At 37.0% G+C, this 22,366-nt stretch overlaps 1 protein-coding gene across 14 annotated transcripts in view; it reads right to left on the reverse strand.

Annotated features, from left to right (window-relative positions):
- NRXN1 (neurexin 1) overlaps positions 1 to 22,366 on the reverse strand; it is a 1,098,989-nt gene that overhangs the window by 48,582 nt on the left and 1,028,041 nt on the right. Inside the window, exon 1 of one of the 14 annotated variants that reach the window (XM_045787961.2) lies at positions 6,254 to 6,347. The exons of the other annotated variants lie outside the window; for them this stretch is intronic. Coding sequence (XP_045643917.1) covers positions 6,254 to 6,286 — 33 coding nt within the window. The 5' untranslated portion in view covers positions 6,287 to 6,347. Of the gene's footprint in view, positions 1 to 6,253; positions 6,348 to 22,366 lie in introns of those variants that run through there. 14 annotated transcript variants of the gene reach the window in all.

Below are 22,366 nucleotides of genomic sequence, written 5' to 3' on the forward strand. Positions count from 1 at the left end.
TCAAGGCCAAGCCCTTGCTTCCTGCCTATATCATCTCCATTCTACTTTCTTTACAGTGGATATCATTCGAATAGAAAATAGAATCAAAGATAGAAAAGGAAGGAAAATCAGGCAGATTGAAAATATTGCTCGGGTAATTTACAAGCACACTCAATTTACAAACACGCTCAAATTACAAACACACTTGTAGCCTGAGATAATTATACTTACTCCAAAGTGTCCAAATTACTACTGGAGAAATGACTCAATACTTCAAATCATCCCATCAGTAAAAGGAAACCAATTCCTTATGTTTTAAAGGAAAATGTTTAACAGTGAGGGCTAATTTTAACGAATAAAGAGAATGAATCCAAACCAAATATTCAGGTGATTTTTAAATTAAAAATTTGTACATATTTTGCATTTACTTTTATTACTCACAGAGCATAAACACCAGCTTTTAAAACTCAATATGTTATCCTGAGAACATGTAGAACAGGAAACAGCCACCTTGACTGATTTTGAGACAAGCTACTTGGAACCTTGCTTCCCATTCAAATACCTCAGGGCCCTACACACCATTTCAGAGGCTGGTACTGGTGTGATGGGATGTGTGGCTCACCTGATTTGATCTGATTTTGTGTTACTTTTTATTCTGTGACTGCATAACTAGGGCTGCTTAAATAAACATAAGGAACATACAGCAAAATAACATCCATGCATCTGCTTAACCCATAATGACCTCTCCTTTTTCCAAACTACCATGAAGTATATAGCAGATGTGCAGCAAGTATGTGTTCATCAGTCGATACTATGGGGCAAAATAGTTCAGCCTTCAGTATTCCAGTTTTATGTGTGCTTGTCCTGACTCTTCAACTGGACTTTTAGGCAAGAGATATATATCTTATTTTCCTCTGAGTCACCCACCACATCTAGCAATTTTGGTATAGATCAATTAACCAGTAGATATCATAACAGATATTAACTATCAAAGGTATAAAAGCCACTGAGATAATTGCTTAAATATAATTGTCAATATTCTGGAAAGAAATAATACATTTCTTGAAGGTTACGAAAACTGCTGATAAACCTAGGAGTAGCTGTTCTGCCTGGAATTTCTAGGTTGTTATATGTATCCTTAAACCTATTATTTAGCCTCTAAATATTTAGCAGTGTTTTTATACAGACACATACTACGTTCAACTCTGAAAATCTTGTAGTCCTACTGCAAACCTAATGAATAGATCCACTCAAATCTAGCTGTGTTAATTAAGAGAAGTCATGGTACATAATTGAGAACAATTATTTCTAAGCCAGTGGGAGGGTAAATGGTCTAGAAAGCAGATGTGGTCATGCAAGGTGACCCATTACGTAGATAGGTTACACATGAGTAATTGAGAATTGACACCTAAGGCTATACCCGTGCAACTCCAAAATAAGCTTTTAAAAAGAATCAAAACTCTATGTAATACTGATTCAGCAATAAAATAGTAATATTTTGAAGTCATAAGATAGTTTTAGTTTTGTATATATAATGCATACTTTATTATATATACATAGTATTTATATATGTAATCTATTTTCTATATACATAATAAATATTTTTTATCATAAGCAAATTCATCACTGGACAATTGACTGGGAAGATATTATCTTTGAACCTCTAGCAGAGTTTTCAATCTGAAAAACGTGAAAAGATCAGATAGGTGAAGACATTTCCCCACAGCATTAAACCCCTACTTTATCTATGAAGTTACCAATAAATCCAGGCTGTAAACTCATATAATCATATTTTTGGTCAAAAGTCTGAAATATGCTGGGAATCAAGATTGTGGTATCCTACAAAACCCACTGTGTTTTAATAAAAAACAGTAGAAACAAAGATGAGAACATACAAATTTCTTTAGGAGTCTAATTTCTTTTGGTCCCCTAAGTTAACATTCAAGTCATTGTTACCACTATATTATAGTTGTGGGAAAATAGTCAGAAAAGTCAGAAAAGTATTTGAGTCTTTCAGTTAACAACTGACACACAGTTCACAACACACACACATATACACACAACATATATATTCATACACACATGCAAATATACGTACGAGGGACTACCATTCAACCATAAAAATTAAATCTTGTCATTTGTAACAACATGGATGGATCTAAAGGGTATAATGTTAAGTGAAATAAGTCAGTCAAATAAAGACAAATACCATATCATTTCACTCATATGTGGAATTTAAGAAACAAAACAAATGAAGAAAGAAAAGAGACAACCCAAAACACAGACTCTTAAATATAGAGAACAAACTGCGGTGGTCAGAGGGGAGGCGGATGGGGGATGGGTGGAATAGGTGAGGGGGTCTGAGAGTACGTTTATCATGATGAGCACTGGGTAATACTTAGAATTGTTGAATCACTATACTGTACACCTGAAACTAGTATCACACTGTATGTTAACTAACTGGACTTTTTAAGAATAAAGTAAAATTTTATTCTCACACACACACACACACCCCCCACAACGATGAAAACAAAAACATGTAACTGATTTTGGAAAATAGTCCTGGGATAGTTACTAGTGCTTCATCAAGTGAATTTAAATGAAGGTAAAAATTTGAGGAACAAATGGGAATGTATAGTGATAATCACTCATAATTTGTGACACAAAATAGAAAATATCTCATATATTTTTGCTTTTTCCCGGTTATCATGCAGTTTGGACTCATATCGCCTTAATGTGCTAAGGGCAACTAGAGCTACCCATGGGTTTATAATGTTCTATTCTAAGAAATAGTGTAAGTGGATATACTGGAAATTGCTTTTCTAGTAGATATTACTGTGTTTGGTTCCACTCTCTGGGCCAGAGTGATGAGGGAAGGGAGTCTCCAGGAGATTCAAATATCAATTGTCAAGTAAATGTAAATAAGGCGGCAAAAAGTAAAACCAATCTTCCCAGGTCAATACTGTAACCTTAGTAGAAGTCAAAGAAATTTGAAAGGCCAAATATACATAAAAATGTATAAAGCAGAACTTGGTGTCATTATGCTTTGCTGAGTTTATCCATAGCTTACTGCTCAGTAAAACTGAGGTCTGGAGCAATGGCATTTGAGTCCACAAACGACAGGTAAAGCAGCAGAGAAATAAAAGACAGGAAGTAGAGGAAATGGGAAATGATGGAAAAGACTGAATAATAAAATGTACCACTGCGTCCAAGTAAAATTAAATATCCACTAACACTGTTCACCTATGAAATTTGCTAGTGCTCCTTAACACTGGAATTAAGAATGCTTATTTTGACTGGGAAGAAATCTTGTTTCAAATGAGTTATTTTCCAAGTGGGCAGAGTGTAAGCTTAGTTCTCAAAACAGTTAAACTTAATATAGATGAAGGTTAAAAGTCGCTGGCTACATGTTTCTCCCCCCATTTGAAAACTAAAAAGTGTAAGCCAAGAGGGCTTTTCCCATCACTTAGCATTCTGCCTACTGCATCCATCATAGAGTTCATTGATTGCACTCGTAGCTTATAAATGCACCCAGATGCTGTGGGATGAGCACATCTCGTAAATTGAAGGGGCATATGGAAGGCACACAGACAGTAACATTTCATCAAAACTACCCAAAACATCCTTAATATGCAATGCTACGTCACTAATTACTATGTAAATATGTAAGCGTTTCCCTGGTTAATGTCTTGGTGAGACATTTGTTTGGCAGTTGAGCCCAAACGCTATTTTGACCAGCCATTTAATACCACTTCAGCACTCTCCTTGTTTCATTCCACTTTGCCTGGAAAGAGAATGTGGCTCTCAGCCTATCAGGCAACCTTGATTGTACAAAGTCAGTGAAAATGTTTATTCTTTCTCACTGGGTCCTCTTACTTAAGAAATACCAGTCAACCCTCCAAGTTATAAATATCTGTCCTAAGTTCTGTCTGCAGGCTCTATTTCTTCTTGAAAACATTAGATGGAATTTGCCAAGTGAAGAATGTTCTGATGCTTAGTGGACTCTTTCATTAATTTCTAAGAAAAGGACAAGGAGGAAAAGGACTGCATAAAGTATAAGAAACTGGCTTAATTCTTCAACTCTGGGGAAATTAGTATCAATGATCCAAGTAAATTATCTCGAATACCTCAAGGTGTCAAAGATAAAGGATTCATTCTCTGATCTAGGTCATAGGTCTTTGTCAAGCCAAGGTTGAAAAGGTAAGTCAAGAGAGACATGCAATATGGCAAAATTTCCTTCGGAGAGTGGAAATTCTCTCCATATACAAGGTCCACCAACCACATGATTAAGTGAGCTGTAGGTGACCCATGGATCAGAAAATGTATATTTAAACTTTTAAAATTTGTGTTTTATTGATAGAATTTGGCAGCATGATTTTGGTCAAATTCATTTGCATTTAGGACTAGAAATTGTGTCTAAGTTCACCTTAAAATTTTGGAAGAATTATTAAAATTACAGAATTCAAAAGTAAATTGATTTTCATTTATTTTCCCAGTCCTATGGCCTTTCTGGGTAAAGACTATGCCCAGTTCTCTGGGTAGGTTGGTGACAGAAAGTTTGAAAGAGGATTCTGAGAGATTAATTTCAGAATTTGAACTGGACATTGGTAAAGCTCCCAAGCTTCATGATAAAATTAACAAATACTTAAATAAGCCATTCAAAATTGCTCTAGAAACTAACATCTATTTATAAGCCGGAAGTAAAATAATGGTAGATTAGTCAGCATGGGCTTTAATATTTTCAGAACTGAAAGCTTACTTAGGAAAAAAGTTAGCAAACCCTACAGATGCTTGAATCATCTAAGGTCTGGTATATAAGTTTAGTAGTTACTGCCACATTTATATTTAGATACCACCAACTCAAATAATACAATAGCTTAATTTAAATTTTGCTCCTACTTTTCCTTTACAGGGCAGAAAGAAAAAGATTACAAACAACAACAAACAGACAACACACCATTTATAATCTGGTAAAGCAACTTCTATTCATGAGATTTCTTCCTTACTCTATGAAGCAGGGGCTACCTAGTTTAATGAAAAATATTTGTTACAACAGACGTGACATTCTATCTTATAATTAAAGGAAGACACACTCAGGAGTTGCCTTGAAAAGAAAGGGCAGGCTTCCTTCGCTATCAAGAGGACTCTTCCCCTCGAGGCTCCCCTTTTCTGATGTGCAATCCCTTCTGTTCTCCATCTGCTCCGCCCCCACCTATTGTCTCCACTCACTGCCAAGCATGCCAGTCCCATCTGGCCACACTCTTGCTTCTGCTGGCTCTAATTCCCAGGGGCCTAGGAAATATTTGAATGCCAAGGCTCTTTCCCTCTTCACAAGAATAAGGACTTAGCTAGGGGGGGTATCAAACAATTCCCCAAAGAATTCCCACACACATGAACATGCACATAATCTCTCGCATACACAAACAGCAGTTTTAGAAACTTTTCCTAGGCTAACATTAAAAAAATATGTATTTCAAAATTCTTTCACCTCGATACATTTTTAAAAATTAAAATTTTACCGTCTATCTTTGAAGAAATCAAAATTTATATTTCAAGAATATCAACACTTTCATTAATCCCAGACATGCATTTTTTTCAGAAAGCAGAAGTAATTAGTGTAAGTAAATGTTATTTAAATCTTACCATCGTGAAATATTTCCATTAGTTAATCAGGTTTAATCGTTGACCACTAATACATTTTCTGTTGTACCAAACATACATTTAATTCAGGCATTCTAGCTTTACAAATTCTCCACGAAAGCCCACTCTGCCGCAAAAGCATGCATGGTCAGAATCTAAGCATATTTAGGCAAAATTATCACCAAGTCATTAACAATAATAAAGCAGTCTGGCAAGTATTGAAAGCAGCTTTTATTCATGCTTTTACTTGAACCAACTTACTACATATATACATATATACACACACACACACACACACACACACACACACACAATCCTTGGTTGTTTTTGCCACAAGCATGCTAAAAAACCTCTGAAGCTCACAGAAAGCAGCAAACAAAACTAGAAGCAACCATGCTCAGGGTTTAAGGACATTAAAAAATTAAAGCAACCTTTTTACATTTCATACAGAGCGTGCATAAATTTGACATGCAATCTCCAAAAATAAATATTGTAACATAAATCTTAAAATTAGTTTATCCAAAAGAGTTTATTCTTATTTTCATTATCATTGTTCTTAGGCTTCTGGCATCTTAAACCCTGCATGCTGCAGTTCTAAGCTGTGCTGAGCACCGGCTGTGAGAGAAGAAGCTACCTGCGAGTTTTCACAGTGCCATCTCATATCCATGTCTGTCTGGCTACCCTGCGTGCTTAGAGCTTTTTTCTTAATTCTTAATGGAAATCCTAGGAAATTTAGTCCATCCTCTGAAATCAATACTGGTGACAGGAGAGCTCCCTGACTCAGTGGGAGATCAAGATGATAAATTGCCTGCGCATCAGCCTGGCCTATCAGTGCCCTGCACACAGATGGGCGAGAAAAGACACAGAAAAGCCTCTATCAGTCACGTGTCACCGAGGAGCCAATGGCTGACGCGCTACTGCAGGAAGCGATGCTGCAGTTCCGTCTGCAGTTGACGAGGCTGTTGACGAGGCTGTTGGTACATAGCCCAGCCCGCGCCCCGCTCAAAAAGTCTAGGCTTTGCTGCTGCTGAATTTGCTCCCTGGCTGTGACTGCGTAGAAGAACAACGGACATCGCTCTAAGTCCGACCCAAATAAAGACCTATTTTCATGCACAAGGAATTTTCTCTATATTGCTTTCTAATGCATTGTGATCACAAAACAGAAGGGAAACTTTTTTAACACCCCAGCCCTTAACCTCTTAGGTGCTTCCCTTCAGATAATTCTGTTTTCACCTAATATTAAATTAGAAGCTTAAACTATGCAATTAGCATGCAACCCTCCTAACAGACTCGCTGCAAAGCTTTATAATTGTAATTATAATTTTATTTCCAACTTAACGAATGACTTTTTTTTTTTGAATGCAAAGTTTATAATGAGTAGTTTTATGGGATGATTTTGTAAAGGCAATTATGCAACAATAAGAAGTACATTATTACGCTTTTCTGCCAATTAGAACTGCTCCTCTTTAAACATGATTTAAATCCCAATAAATATGCCATTTTATCAATCATTAAAAATAAAAACAAACAAGCACCAAAGGATAGACATCTCATTTCCTAAAGCCTGAAGAACAAATGTATTATACAGTGATGGAAATATGGACTTATTTTTTGTCTTTCCTCTTAAATTTAAAATAATTCTTTAGGAAGCAAAGGCTCCACATCTGGAATACCATATGGAATCATATCCCCCAATACATCTGCTTCCATTGATCACTGTGTAATAACAGACATGTTGCACAGTTCTTCAAGATAACCGAGATGACTGTATCCAGTCTGACAGGTAAGGTTATAAGTGATGAGACTACCTTGTTTTTCAAATGGCAATATGATGGAGATTAAAAAAAAAAAAGAAGAAGAAGCCCAAAAGAAACAGTGTACAATCTTCAGGAACAACAGAAAGAGTACCAGGGCACTTCTCTTTATCTTTTTCATCGCTCGGTTTCAATTATATCCATGCATTTTCAAAGATTAATTCTAACTCATGTAGAGTGACCCAACACCACTTTAAAAAACAAAACAAAACAAAAAAACCCAAAACACAACCCTGAGAATAAATACTGATGGATGTGCCCTCCTCAGTAAATTGTCACTGAGCTTTAGAATGCTGAAATTCCAAAGCTCATTTCACTTTGGGAACTATTTTTTAAACACATTCTTGAAACTCTGACCCTGCCAAGTTTTCTGCAAATTTCTTTCTGCTCTTATTGACTATCAGGAAATAATAAAGCATTTTTCAAATTTTTAAAATAAATATTGTTCTATGTTCATTCTATTTTGACCTATATATTCAATAATAACATAATCCTCAACAATCAAAATCAAATCTAGGGAGCAAAGCTGAGGCCAAAGGTGGGACTAAGGCATAGTTTTATTAGGCGATTTTATACATGTTTCATCAAGTCTAGGTATTTTCTAATTTAAAATTAATTAATTAATTAAAAAGATGGTTTAATTTAATGACTGCTAGATACTTGACCAAAAATATTGAGGGGAAAGGAGGGAGACAGGAGGAAGAAGTCCTGCTTTTTTTCTTGTTAAGAACATAGGCAGGTGTGGGCAAAAAGTCGCTGCCAGAGACGGGTTTGGCAATCTTAGCTGAAGACCTCCACAAACCATATTCATCTTCCGCTTCTTTCATCCCTGAATGCCTATAACAATACAAACTTACAGGTGTTAAAAGCTCTACAATTTGTAGTGACAATTCACCTAAATTATCTCTGATTCTTAGAGGTAAGAACTGAGAAGTAAACGATTTGGTTAATTAGCAGAGCTTTGGGCAAATTAACCCCTCCAAGCCTTAGTTTTCTCAGCAGGATGCAATTAGCAAGAAGTGGCAGAGTCAACCATGAATCTTAATTTAGGATATTGTTTACTGCTGCTTGAAAGGCAAGATAATGTGCATTTTTTTTTTTTTAACGAATAATGGTGTAGGGCTAAAGCCAAAATGAAATTCACTTTCTTGTGTTTCCTGCTTGGCACAAGCTTTTTTTATCCAAGAGACAGAACTTGGCTTATAGAGTCTATTGTTCACTCTTTTGTGGCTGTTGTTCAGAGTCCTAGGATTTCAAGAGATATAAACATTAAAAAATATTGAATTGGTTAAATTAAGTCAAAGGCTTATAATTTGCACTATTAAAGGATTTTTGTGTTTTATACAAAGTTATTCTAAGTCAGTGGTATATGGGGGCTGATTTTGTCCCCAAGAGGACATTTGAGAATGTTTGGAAATAAATCTAGTTGTCACACCTGGGGAGGTGCTACTAGCATCTAGTGGGTATGGCCGAGGATACTGCCCATCATCTTACAGGGGACAGGACAGCCCCTGCGACAAAGACTTACCTGGCCTTAAATGTCAATAGCGAGATTGAGAAACATGTACTAAATACTATGCTTTTCTACCTTGTTTAGAAAGAGGTTAAAAACAAAAAGTACTCTGTACTATGGGAAGTATGTATATTGTAAAGTGACAAGGAAGAAAGTTCAGGTGGAGAAGAGAGGAGGACTGAGGACCAGGCCCTGGATTCCTCCAAAGGTAAGAAGTCTTGGGGAAGAGGAGATAAGAAAAAATGAGTAAGAGGAGGTAAGAGAAAAACTCCTAGTGTAGTGACCTGGAAGCCTATGGTAAAAAGCCTATGGTAGCAAAGACATTAGGGTCTTGTTCAAATGCTGTAGACAGGTCAAATAATCCACTTTTCATAGTTTGTTGTCATTTTTGTTGTTTTTAAAAGATTGATTGATTGATTGATTGATGGGGGAGAGAGAGCACGTGCCCAGGAGCAGGGGGAGGGGCAGAGGGAGAGGGAGAAGGAGAGAAGCAGACTTCTCATTGGGTAGGGAGCCTGACGAGGGGGCTGGATCTCACAACCCTGAGATACCACTTGAGCCCTGAGATCACCACCTGAGCCAAAATCAAGAGTCTGATGCTTAACCAACAGAGCCACCAAGGCACCCCCTTAGTTTTGTCTTTAATTAAACAAAGGGTGTAAGAAATTAATCTCACTGAAACTAATAATACAGAAGACTTGAGGTCCTTATTCCTCCTCATGTTCGGATTTTTACAGATGTGGCCAGAAGAGGTAGTATTTACAGGGACCACAGGAGGGCTATTTGGAGAATGTTTGAAGGGGAGGGCCCTTTCATGACCCTCAGATTGTAACTCTTAGGCTATTTACAGTTGTACTTGCTTTAGAGTCCACAAAGGTACACCTGTAAACCAGCGAGAGAACAAACGCTATTTCAGACCATCCCACATCAGAGTGTGCGGAGAAGGCAGAGAGCCACTGCATCCCCTAGAAACAATGTCTGCAGTCCTTCTCTCCAGGCCCTCACCCAGTCTTTCCATCCTTAGACAAGGTTTCTGGGAACAGAGTTCTCAGGACAGCTTCAGGCACTTTCCCTCTATGACTCCTGTCAGGCCAATTTCCACACTTGGTCAAGCCTGTGGCATCGAGGGTCAGTGCAACAGAGCTGAGACACACGGCTACCTGGATTACTAGGACACTGGAGCAGTTTTAGGTCAAATTAATGCTCTTTTTGATAAGAAAATATTGCAGGAAAGCAGTGGGGGGGGGAGATAGGGCGGGAGGGAGAGAGAGGGAAGAAGAGATAAAGAAGGGGAGAGATGGGGAGAGAGATGGAAGGAGGCAAAGACAGAGAGCGGGGGAGGGGGAGAGAGAGAGAAAGAAAGGAAAGAGATCAGTAAAAGGAGCCACAGATCTACAGATACAATTACATACTGTGCGGTGTGAACATCGCATGTCATAATTCTCTTTACATAGATCTTTACAACTTCAAGACGTTTTATACTTTGCACAGTCCAACTCCTTCATTTTACAGATGAAGGATTTTGATGCAGAGAGGTTAAATAACTTGGCTTGAATTAAGTGACAGTGGAATTCTTCTCAATCTAGTCAATGGGTGAACATGATATCGGCCAGTTTCAAGATGCTCTCACAAATCGCCATAATTATCAACCACAGGAAGACTTAGAGGAAGGGGGAAAATGATGTCAAGTAAGAGACAAAGGATGGCCTCAAAGACTCCTCCTTGCCCTGGGCATGCTGGATTAAGGCATTGAAAGCCTTAGTTATCCAGGAAAGAATATGATCCTCCAGTGAGCATTTATAAGATATGAAACACAAAAGGAGAAGCTTTGAGTCTCCTCCTTCAGAAGAATGTGCATGTCTGCTGAAGATTTTTTTTTCATGCAAATTTTCTTGTCTGTATTTGCACCACAGTCATGATGAATGAGAAATAGGGTGCCTGGATGACTTTTAAAAGACATATGTCAGGAAGTAAGCTCTAGTTGTGAGAGAATATACGTGGGGAGAGATTCTGGATCATTTACATTTTTTAAGAAAAGGGGAAAAAATAGAAATGGTAGAAAACCACAGATTATCTTGATTTAAAATTTTTATTGTTTTTTCTTTTTCTCCCTATCATGGCAGTCCTAGTTTGATGCCATGGGGCACCACTGAACTTCTGTTAACTATCAATTTAATATTTGCAAGTACATATCAAAAGTAGGATGTGAATTAATGCCTAAATAAATACAATTTCATATATTCTAAATCTTATTTTTTTCTGCTACTCTAATCTTATGGGTTTTGTTTTTTACATTGATTATTTCTGTAGGTACATATGCTTTGTTGTAAAACAAAAGTAAAAGTAAAAACACAAAAAAACGATGCCTCATATGATCTTTTTTGATAACACTCTACTCTAAAATTTATTATACTAATGTTAAAAATAAAAGAAATTGAGAGGTGCCTGGGTGGCTCAGTAGGTTAAGCATCTGACTTGGGCTCAGGTTAAGTATCTGACTTTGGTTTAGGTCATGATCTCAGGGTCCTGGGATCTGGCTGTGTCTGGCTTCCCGCTCAGCAGGGAGTTTGCCTCTCCCTCTGCCCCACGCCCCCCACACCCCACTCATGCACACAACATGCTTTCTCTCTCAAATAAATAAACAAACAAATAAATAAAATCTTTTTAAAAATAAGGAACGTAAAAGAAATTGAGGCTCAGAGGGTTTCAATAACATCTGTACCCATGAAGCTAGTGATGGAAAGTTTACTGACCACACATCCAATGTTCTTTTCAAATCAGAATTACTCCTGGTGCTTCAGAGTTGTTCTGTAAGTTTAGTATGCATAAGACCCAAGAAAGAAACTTGTTAAATATCCAGATTTCTGGGCCCTTCCCTGGAGAATGATTCTGTCTCTGACTTAGACGGATCCTGAAATCTGCATTGTAAATAAGCATCCTAACCCCATAATTTAAGAACCTCAGGATCATTTTTGAGTTTCAAATTCAGAATTCTTTTTCAAGAAAAGCCATGTCAACAGGATTTGTTGTGAATGGAAATAGGAAGCTTTTTTTAAAGCATAAACTAAAAAAGTGTTGGACTAGTGTTTACCAAGAGAGAAACTTGAACAGAGAGCAGCACAATAGCAAAAAATTAAAAATACAGGTGCTTTAGAGACATCCATTAAGAGACAGTTTCCCAAATTGGACTTCACAATGTAAAAGAATATTTTAGTTAAAAATATTTTTCAGCAAGAAAGACTGATGTGCATAGAAGAAATATGCAATTAATAACATTTTGAAGACTAGGATGACTCTTTTCAGCCACAGTTAGAAACGGCACTTGACTGTCTTGGTCCCTAACCACTGCTGCAATTAGAAACCATGAATATATGCGGATATCCAGGCAGGCCCCTGTCACATATCCTAAAATTCATTTGTACCAAGAAGGGTTTTCTTAGGATGGTTCTCTAGACCTCTAGAGATAGGTAAGTTTTCTTTTATGAGATCAGAATCCGCCAGAAATCACATCAAAGCTTCCCCAATTGTTAAAGACAGTAAATCTGCCCAGAAATGCCCAGCCCGCTTAAGGTGCAGCAGGGAATTCATGAAGACGAAGTGAGCGCATGCTGTACAGAATTCTCTTCATTGCTTTTCTCCCAGCTGGCTTCTAGGTTGGCCAGTTTGAGGTCAAAGGGTAACAATGCTAAAGCATGCTGTTTTCAGACTAATCTCTTTAGGATTTATACTGCTACTCCCTAACTTGTTTTTAAAATTTTCAGAAATTTTTGGTGTACTATATATTTTTAAAAAATTTTGACAGAAGGATGACTAACTTGTTCACTTTGATCCAAACTCAAGAGCCGAAGGACAAAGTTAATAAGGTACTGATTCTTTCACGATTTATTTTTTTTAAGATTTATTTATTTATTTGAGAGAGAAAAAAAAAGAGAGAGAGAGCACATGCATGTGTACACGAGCTGGGGGAGGGGTAGAGGGAGAGAGAGAGAGAGAAAGACAGTGAGAGAATCTTTAAGCAGACTCCCCGCTAAGCTCAGAGCCTGATGCGGGGCTCGATTTTACAACCTTGAGATCATGACCCAAGCCCGAAATCATGACTCAGATGCTCGATCGACTGATCTACCCAGGCGCCCCTAATTCTTTCAGGGTATTCAGGGTATTGTGAGTAGGAAAATGCCTTTTACCAAACAGACATTAGTGACCAAATATTTTTGGTGCCTATTGATGAAAAGTGTTAAGCAAAAAAGCCACAGTCTGTGGTCAAGTCTATTAAGAGGCAGGAAGTAAAGAAAGAAGGAAGAAAAGGAAAGGAGGAAGGGGGGAAGGAACGAAAAGGACTAGAGAAAAAAAGAACACAAAACCTTATAGGTAGTTGAGGTGCATTAACAGACTGCGAGAAACTTTTGCTTTTTAGTGAACACAGCTTATCAGACACTATCAAATGTAAGTCTCCTTTCTCCCGTCTCCTCCACTCCTTGACAATGGACCACACAATGATATCTTAAGCAGTAAGAATGACTTAGAAGAGATACCTACGCAGAAGCATACGCATGACTCCCCTATCCTATGCATGCACAGAAGCACATGGACAAACAGAACCCACATTTTTATTTATCAAGAGTGAATATTTTCCATTAATAAAACTGTGAAACGTAAGCCAGAAACAAAGCTCATCTTGGAATGAACATAACATTATAAGAAAATCAGTGAACAGAGATATTCTCAACTGGTCACTCATATAAGGTTACACGAGAAATTCTAGCTTGATTTCATGTAGACTCAATATTCTGTAACGATGGTTTCCAAATTTCATGTAGACTCAATATTCTGTAACGATGGTTTCCAAATTTAAGATGCCTAAGAATTAGAGTGTTTGTTAAAAACGTTCATCTTCGGGGCCCACCCTGATCTACTTAATTATAATTTCTAGGGATGAGCATGAAAAACCACAGGCTTATCATGTATTGCAAGTGATTTTGATGCAGACTCTTTTAAACCTTACTTTGAGAAACACATTTATGTACCTCCCCTTCCACCACCCTCCCACCGTGACACCAGCTTTGGACATGTTGAATTATCCGATTCAACTCTTAAAGCACAATGTCTTTCATTTTGAGGGACGGAAGGTTGGAAAATCTAGAGAGGGATTAGGAATGATGAGATGGATAGATTCTGAAAAGGCCTCCTGGAAGAGACTTCATTCAAGTTGGGTCTTGAAAGTGGTAGAGTTAATTATTTTAGCAAAGGCATGAGAGTGTAAAAGTGCTTTTCTTCAAAATTATTAAAAATTATTTTATAAATGATAAACTCCTTTATCCTTTCAACTGGAGGACTTAACAATGTTTTTAGTACATGTGAGATCGTCAATAAACATTAGTTGAATTAGTAAATGACAGGACCACAACAAAGTCAATCTACAAAAAAAAAAAAAAATGCACTCACAATCCCGTGACCACCTTCGCAAAACTTTTGTTGTTAATGCTGTTGTTATTGTTTTGATTTCATTTCACATTCTTTTCCATTTCTTATCTGTACATACACATAATTTTAAATAGTTACAATAATAAAGCGACACTTTATTGTTTTGTAATTTAATATGATGGCATATACATTTTCCACTTTGACTTAGAATATCATTATTATCATTGTAACAATAATAGTCAAAATGGTATACTATAATTTACATGACTATTTTGTATTTTTTTGGATAACGGATCCATCTCAATTTTATATTTCTGCTATTGTAAATAACATTTTTCTTCCTGTGTATTTTTTTCATAAGATAAATTCCCATAAGTGGGATTACTGGTCTAAAGACATAAGTGTTTTTATAGATCTCGAAACAATCTGCCAAAGTACTTTTCAAAAGGCTTGTTCTAATTTTCACATTGTCTCCAGCATGCTATGTTCTATTACATCTTCACTGGTGTGAACATGTTGTTTTTTCTATCTAGAGATGCCCTTTTCCCATTTAAAAAAAAAATTCTGGTAAACTCCTACACATTGTGTTGTACCAAGCTCAAATGCTACTCTTTCCTGCAGCCTTCCCAAAGCCCCTAGGCAGAGTTAGTCATTATTCCCACTGTGTTCCCAGAGTACTTTGTAATAGTATCAATTTTAGCACTTATCTAATAGTTTTGTTTGTTGTAGTTTGCATATTTCTTTTTCTGTTTCACAGATGATTAGTAACTCCACGGTGAGCTTCTGTCTACTTCATCTTTGGAGCCTTACCCTCTAGCACAAGGCTGCGCATATATTACACATTCAATAAACGCTTATTACGGGAGTGAATGAATGAATGAATGGGTAAATGTGATGCAAAAGCCCAAGCCTCTTCCTGTGTTCCTGGGTAAAAAGGCTTTCTTTCACCAACTCTACTATGGGCCACCCAGTCCTAAGGGCATTTGTATTATTGTAGTTGTGTTTTGTAATATTTATATATTTTTTATATTTATCTATTCTGTAGGTCTGTATTTTTATATTTTTACTGATCTACTTTTGGGGCCTTGCTGGCATGATTCTGTGACATGTTGTGAATCAACTCTTTGAATACTTAGGTAATGACTTTTGGGTACACCAGAGTCAGAAAATGTTTCTTTGTAGCTCAAAATGAAGCCCCTTTTATGGATGAAATGTCAGGGCTAGAGAACAGGATTAGAAACCACTTGTGGAAACTGTGGCATGCATATGGCTCCACTACAGAGAGAATGCAAATTTAAAAATAGCCTCCAGTAATGAATTACTTAATAACATATAATCAATAATTATTCTTATATATCACTTTATGAATTTCGTCACATTTCAACATATACAATCTCATTTTATCCTTAACTAAAACCTGGTAAGAAATTCACACAAAGCAAGTATAACATAATTAAAATTTGAAGGATAAGAAATTTAAAGCATAGAAATGTGACTAACAAGTGAAAAAACCAGGGCCAGTATTCACATATTTTGAGTCACAATCTAGCCCTCATTCTAATAAAATCATTAGATCTTGATGAATTTTGTTACTTAACCAAATTGAGAAAATGAGATTTTAAGCAGTATAAACTAGACTGGTGATTTTAAAACAAACTAACAGCTTTGTTGGCAACAGAAATATTTGTGCTGAAGAGATGCTTATGAATAATTCATTAGAAAAATAAATAATATCAGAAGACTATTATTAAAATCAGTGGCAGATGGAAGGGGGGGCTGCTTTTCATCCTACCTGGTAGTTTCTAGAACTTATGCCCAGGAAAGCAAAATAGTAGACCATTCACTCACTGTCATTCAGTCATTCAACTAATACATACTACAGCCTAAGGAGGTAAAAAAGAAAAAGAAAAAAAAAAATGTGGGAAATACAAAAAAAAAAAAAAAAAAAAGTCCATCACCAAGAGCACAAACACACACCCCTATACACACATACACATCCTACTACAGTATCTTGTAAGTGCTACAGAAATTATATTCCATAGAAAACATCCTGAAAGCTCAGGGATAAAGGATGAGTCATAGGTATATACGTTATATTGTGTTTGATACGTTCACCTAACGAACAAAGTGAGGGGGTATGGACTTTGTTTCTTATTTTGGGATTTTGTACAAACCACTTAATCAGCCTATGCCGGAGTGTCCGTGTCTAGGAAATAAACGGACTGCATCCCTTTTGCCAATCAAATGCATGTAACATGTGACCACAAGGAAGACAGTATCTTCATGATAGAAGCATGGGCCATGAAATCAGGTAGCTCTGGTTTTATGACCTCACTTTGGGACGCAGATCAATTAGTCAGCTCAACCTTTCTAAGGCCCAGCTGCTTTATCCATAAAGGAGAAAAATGGCAATATAGATTTTGAAAGTTCCCATAAAGTATAAATGAGATAATACAGAACACTTAGAAAAACTGGCACATGTTCAATGGTCAATAAACAGTAGCAATCATCATTAACCATTAACGTGAAGAAGTTACTGCTAGGCACTACACAGACTCTTTCAACTCTACGATTCTACGTAATTTATTTTTGACATGGCTCATTCAACTATGGAAATAATTAGTGTTCTATATTTAATAAAGGCCAAAAGCTTTGGCAAGGTAAATATTGATTTTAGAATTTTTCAAATTATGTACAGTTTCATACAAAGCCTGGGAAAGATGCTACATTTTATTTCACAGTGTCCTAGATTTACTAGATTTTGCCCTTTCTGGAAAATGTTAGGCTTTATTTCAGTCATCAATTGTATGTGGACTCTACTTTGATCAATCAAAACCAATGAAATCGTTAGTGTGCACTGCATTTTGTCATTTCGATAAATGCTGCTAACCACCTCAGAGATCCCCAACTTCATCCCCACTCTGACAAGCATGACGAATGGAGTGCACAGGTGTGACACGTGCCCAGGCACAGTCCCAGCAGGCTGGCTACAGCCTCATCCTTTCCCATTCACTGTCAAAGGCCTATTGGAGTGCAAGTGAGTGGGAAGCCACCTCAGCCCATCTTGAATCTACTCCGCCTAGGATTTAAAACAACAAAAATGTTCACTCACCTTAGAAGTTAAACCATTACTATTAATACATTACTTAAAACACACTTTACATCTGACTGGGACATATCAATATTCACTCTTAAAAATTATTAAAGACTCCAAAAAAATCTTCTGTTTATATAGATTATATCTATGAATATTTACTCTATTACAAATTATAAGTAAAAAGTGTTAAATATTAAATCATTTTAAAAATAACAAAAACGAATCCATTACATGTTAATAAAAATAACATACATTTAAAAAATAACTATTGGGGTTCCTGGGTGGCACCGTTGGTTAAGTGTCCGACTCTTAGTTTCAGCTCAGGTCATCATCTCAGAATCATGAGATCAAGCCCCAGGTCACGCTCCACACCCAGTGAGGAGTCTGCTTAAGACTCTCTCTCCCTTTGCCCCTCTCTCTCACTCTCAAATAAATAAATCTTTAAAAAATAACTATTTAAAAAATTTTTGAAGAGCATAGCATTGTTTCACACATTTGCAAATCCTGTAAATAGGGCTTAATAGAAGATATCTGGGAGCAAATATCTTTCTACATTCAATCTGTTGCAAAATCACATGTCATTTAATCTCTGAAAAACTCCACTGTATTCTTGGGAGAAAATGAGAACAAAAAAGGCAAATAAAATCTTAGTATTATGAAAGACATTTTCACCTCATTGAAAATGTCCTATAGATAGCTCCCCCACCTCCTACATCAAAATTCCCTGGACTATACTTTGAGAATCAATGCTCTAAAATTTTTATACTATTTAGAGACTACATTGTTACTTTTTAGTATTTAATTTACACTGATGTGCTGTTCTTGTTTCCCTGCTTGAAAGCTTCCGGATGGAGAAGACAATGTCTCAGAATATCAGATATCATTCACAGCATATGGTAGGTCTGCATGGAACTACAGTATAACATCAGCATGTAAAATGTGATTAACTGATTGACTGATTGATGAAACTCATGATGTCTATGGTCCCTTTAATGACCTTAAAATATGTCCTATAGTAGCATTTGTACAGTTTGTCAAATTATGAGCCCATTATGTCAACATTCGACTTAAACAGAAGAAGCTAATTTTATTTGAATTTATTCCAGATGCAGAGAAGTTGTTTTCCTAGGCAGTACCTGTGACTTTTAGCAGAGAAATATGACATAAGAAGCTAGAATTCTAGGGAAGTTATTATTACATTTTTTTCCCTGTAAAAATCGCCCTGACACATGAGGCAGATGATATTTCAAGGTTTAATCAATTTGTATATTTAGTTGTAATTTCATGATTATAGAACAATCGAAAGCTAATAACATGGCAAGAAATGTCAGTGTGTTGATTAAAAGCTAGAGTTTCACAACTCCATGAATGAAAAGAAAATAGCAACAAATATCGTTATTATTTTTATTTTTTCTTCTTCAAAATCAGATCCTTTGAGAGACACCCACAGAGTAACTCAGAAATGAAACAGTTATACGTTTATCCCTGCTGAACTGTTGCAGAGTGGGATGGTTGGCAAAGTATATATTAAAGAATGAAAGAGTCTTCTTAAATTAAAGGCTTTACTGCATAATAAATAATTTCTTTGATTCTTACAAAATCATTCTATTATCTCCAAACCTAGGGAAACCCACGGAGAGAGACTTAGTGCCTGCCATTGCTTTGGTAATCAGATAACTGTTTTGACTATTCTATAATAAAAGCAGAACGTTCCATTAAAAAAATGCTTTTCCCTCTTAAAACCTGGGTAAACAAAACAGCTGCTGGATTAGGAAATAAAAAGAAGATTCACCCATCTGAGTTGATTTTTCCTTTGTCATAAGTCATAGGACAGGAAATACGCTAGTTGTCTTGCTTTCAGAGGAGTTCCACATTATCCCAACTCACGGCTGAATGCAAAGCATGAGGCCTCAAGGTTTAGTGGCTCTGTAAATAGGGTTCTCTTAGGTATTACATCCTAAACTAATTTTGCTCTTGACCCACCCACGTGGGTAGAAAAAGAACTCCAAATCCTGCCTATCCTACCTATTCAACACTTATAATGTGTTGACATGCCCTTATACAAGTGAATCTGGAAGCAAGGAATAGGGGGAGATTTATGGATGATTAATATTTGAACTTTAAAACATAAATGTCTGAAATTCTAATAGTTGATAAATATTAGTTGATATAATTATGTATCATTAACAACAACAAAACAACCTATTAAACTATACTGCAAAAGCTGAAACTAAACTTACAACAGACTAATTTAAAAAACAAAACTATCATCAATTGAAAACTACCCAAAAGAAGTCAGGTAGGAATTCCTACTACCTGTTCATAAGCATGTGTGGTGGACACTGTGAAACACTGTCCAGCAGGATACTGCACCCAGACTCTGGATTACTCAGTTTGAATTTGAGTGACTGTAATTGTATGCTATTCTGAGTTTATGAATGCTGAGATTATTTAAATCTTCATAAGCTGGTGGGTAACTCTTAATCACAGTGTGAAAATCCAATTTCAATGGCTTGTGCGCCATTGGCCTATAAAAAGCAAATGAAGCACTTGCATTTGTGGTTCAGGTTGCAATCCATTAAATGGAACCTTGAGGCCAAGGATCTGTATGTGCAAATCACTTTATTTTATTAAACCTCTGTATAAAAAAGACCAGATAAGTCATTCAACAAATATGTGTTGGGTCCACGAAATGGCAAACCTACTTAAGACTAGATACAGTAGTGAATAAGACAATAAGGCCCTTGCTCCAAAGGGGTTCATCTTCTAGTTAGAAAACATCAGAAAACCAAGAGCCCACCAACAAACCAACCACTGTCAATGCCCTCGAGCCAGAGACCACTAGGAACATAATGGTAACTGAACAAGTTGGATTTTTTAAGTGTTGGACCAAGGGCTAGCACACACCAAGGGGAACCATGGAGCGTTTCAGTAAGGTGGTATTAGGAAAGACTTATTAAAGAGTTTGGGCTACGTTAGCTGATTTGGGGAAGAGTTTAAGAAAGCAGGACTTTATTCTGGATAGGAGGCTGTCAGGAAATGGAGGAAAGTCTACGACTGGGCATCTCTGTAAACCTTATCTATGACAAGTGCAGATGAGAGCGAGGATCAAGCTATGATAGGTAGACAGTAATAGTTGCCCATTTTACCAAGAGATGGTTTGACATTTTGTGGGTTTTACAGGGACCTTGGTTATATCACTTTTTAAACAAAATAATGATGCACCCTTGTTTTGCTTCAGTAGATCATGGTAGATGGTCTCAGAGTGACTTTGTCTCATGTTGGTGTTCTCTGAGATTGTTTCTCTCCAACAGGCAAACAACACAGTCAACCTGTGAGTGCCAGGCCAGCTTCTAATGACACTGATGCCTCGCTGTATGGGTTAGACCAGCATCCAGATATCAGGAGTAGCTCTTCTCTACCAACCATCCAACCGACCAAGCAATACATAAACAAATTAAAAAAAAAAAATCAAAGGGTGATAGAATAGGGTAAAGGGAGGATCCTTTATATTGGGTGTTCCCAGAAAGCTTCTTGGACTACAACAATCAGAAGAAGCTAAAATATGACTACCTGGGGAGAGGGGGTTCGAGTTCCAGAGAACAACTATGCCAAGGCCCTAAGGTTGGAAAGAGTTTGTAGCATCTGAGGGACAAAAGAAAGATAATGTGACCCAAGGAGGGTCAGTGAGAAAGTGAGAAGGCAGGGGAGAGAGCCAGATGGGAGAAGTAAGGAATTGAGAGACCTTATTCTAAGTGTAATGGGAAATCAGTGGAGGTATTAAGAGCAGAATAATAATACAATTTTATTTGCATATTTTAAAGATCAGTTGTATGGTCAATAGAAAATGACCATCTACCAATAGAAAATGAATCTACTTGCAGAGTAGATGAGAAGCTGAGGTGCGAGTTAGGTTTTGCAGTGTAGACCAGAGGTGACAGTGGCTTGTCGTAAGGTGGTGGCAGTGGAGATGGGCAGAGGGGACCGTTCTGAAGTCAGTGTTGTGGGGCTTACTGATGGGTTAATTTGAGAAGTGAGGAGTGGGAAGGAATGAACGAAGGACAATTTTACTATTTATTAGGTTCTTGATGTCAGTGGTAATCCTATTCATCATATCATTCTTAAATCCTGATTCACAGAGGGCACTGGATGTTGAATGAAAGAATCTATGTTGTGGAAAATATTGGCACAAATACCAAGCTTCAAAACTGTCCACATGTATTACCTTACATTTGAGGTTTGGTTCCTAATTCTCTCTATTGATTTGTAGGTAATTCAGTGGTAACAAAGTACAAAATTACCCAGGTCTAGACAGAGCAACTCAATCAAGGTAATACTGTCATAAATAAGTACTAAGTATATGTCTCCTACCTACTTAGTAAATACATGCAGAAAATAGATAGATTTGGAGACATTTTAAAAAAATAAACAGAAAAATAATAATTACTTATCATCGCAGATAAAAATCTCACCAATTCTGAATGTTGTCCCTGAATACCTTGATAGGGTGTCTAACCTTGCCTCTTAACTCACATGAATGGTCCATTTGCTTGTCTCGAAATGGTCTTAGAAGAACTGGCTGTGATGGTATTTGCTGCCCCAAGTCAAACTTTGAAACTCACAGGCCCATCAGATGGCATTGGCTCATTTCCTGCCTTGTACTCAAAGAGAATTATCTCAGGAACAATGCAGCTGGTAATTGAGCATGGGAAATAAACCACTGCTTCTCCAGAATCACATTGGGCTCCTTCCCTCTCTCCGACAAGCGGAGTCCCTCAGGAAGCAGTAATGAAGGACAGTATGGGGGCACTCCTCATGAATGCCTCTGGAGGCTCAGAGCTGGAGCCCAGACTTTCTTTCCAGTGTGATGATGACTCCAGCAGAGAAGCCTGCCTCTTCGGC

The sequence above is a fragment of the Ursus americanus genome, chromosome 7 (assembly GCF_024610735.1).
Source record: "Ursus americanus isolate L20-20 chromosome 7, mUrsAme1.1.p, whole genome shotgun sequence".
Lineage (NCBI taxonomy): Eukaryota > Metazoa > Chordata > Mammalia > Carnivora > Ursidae > Ursus > Ursus americanus.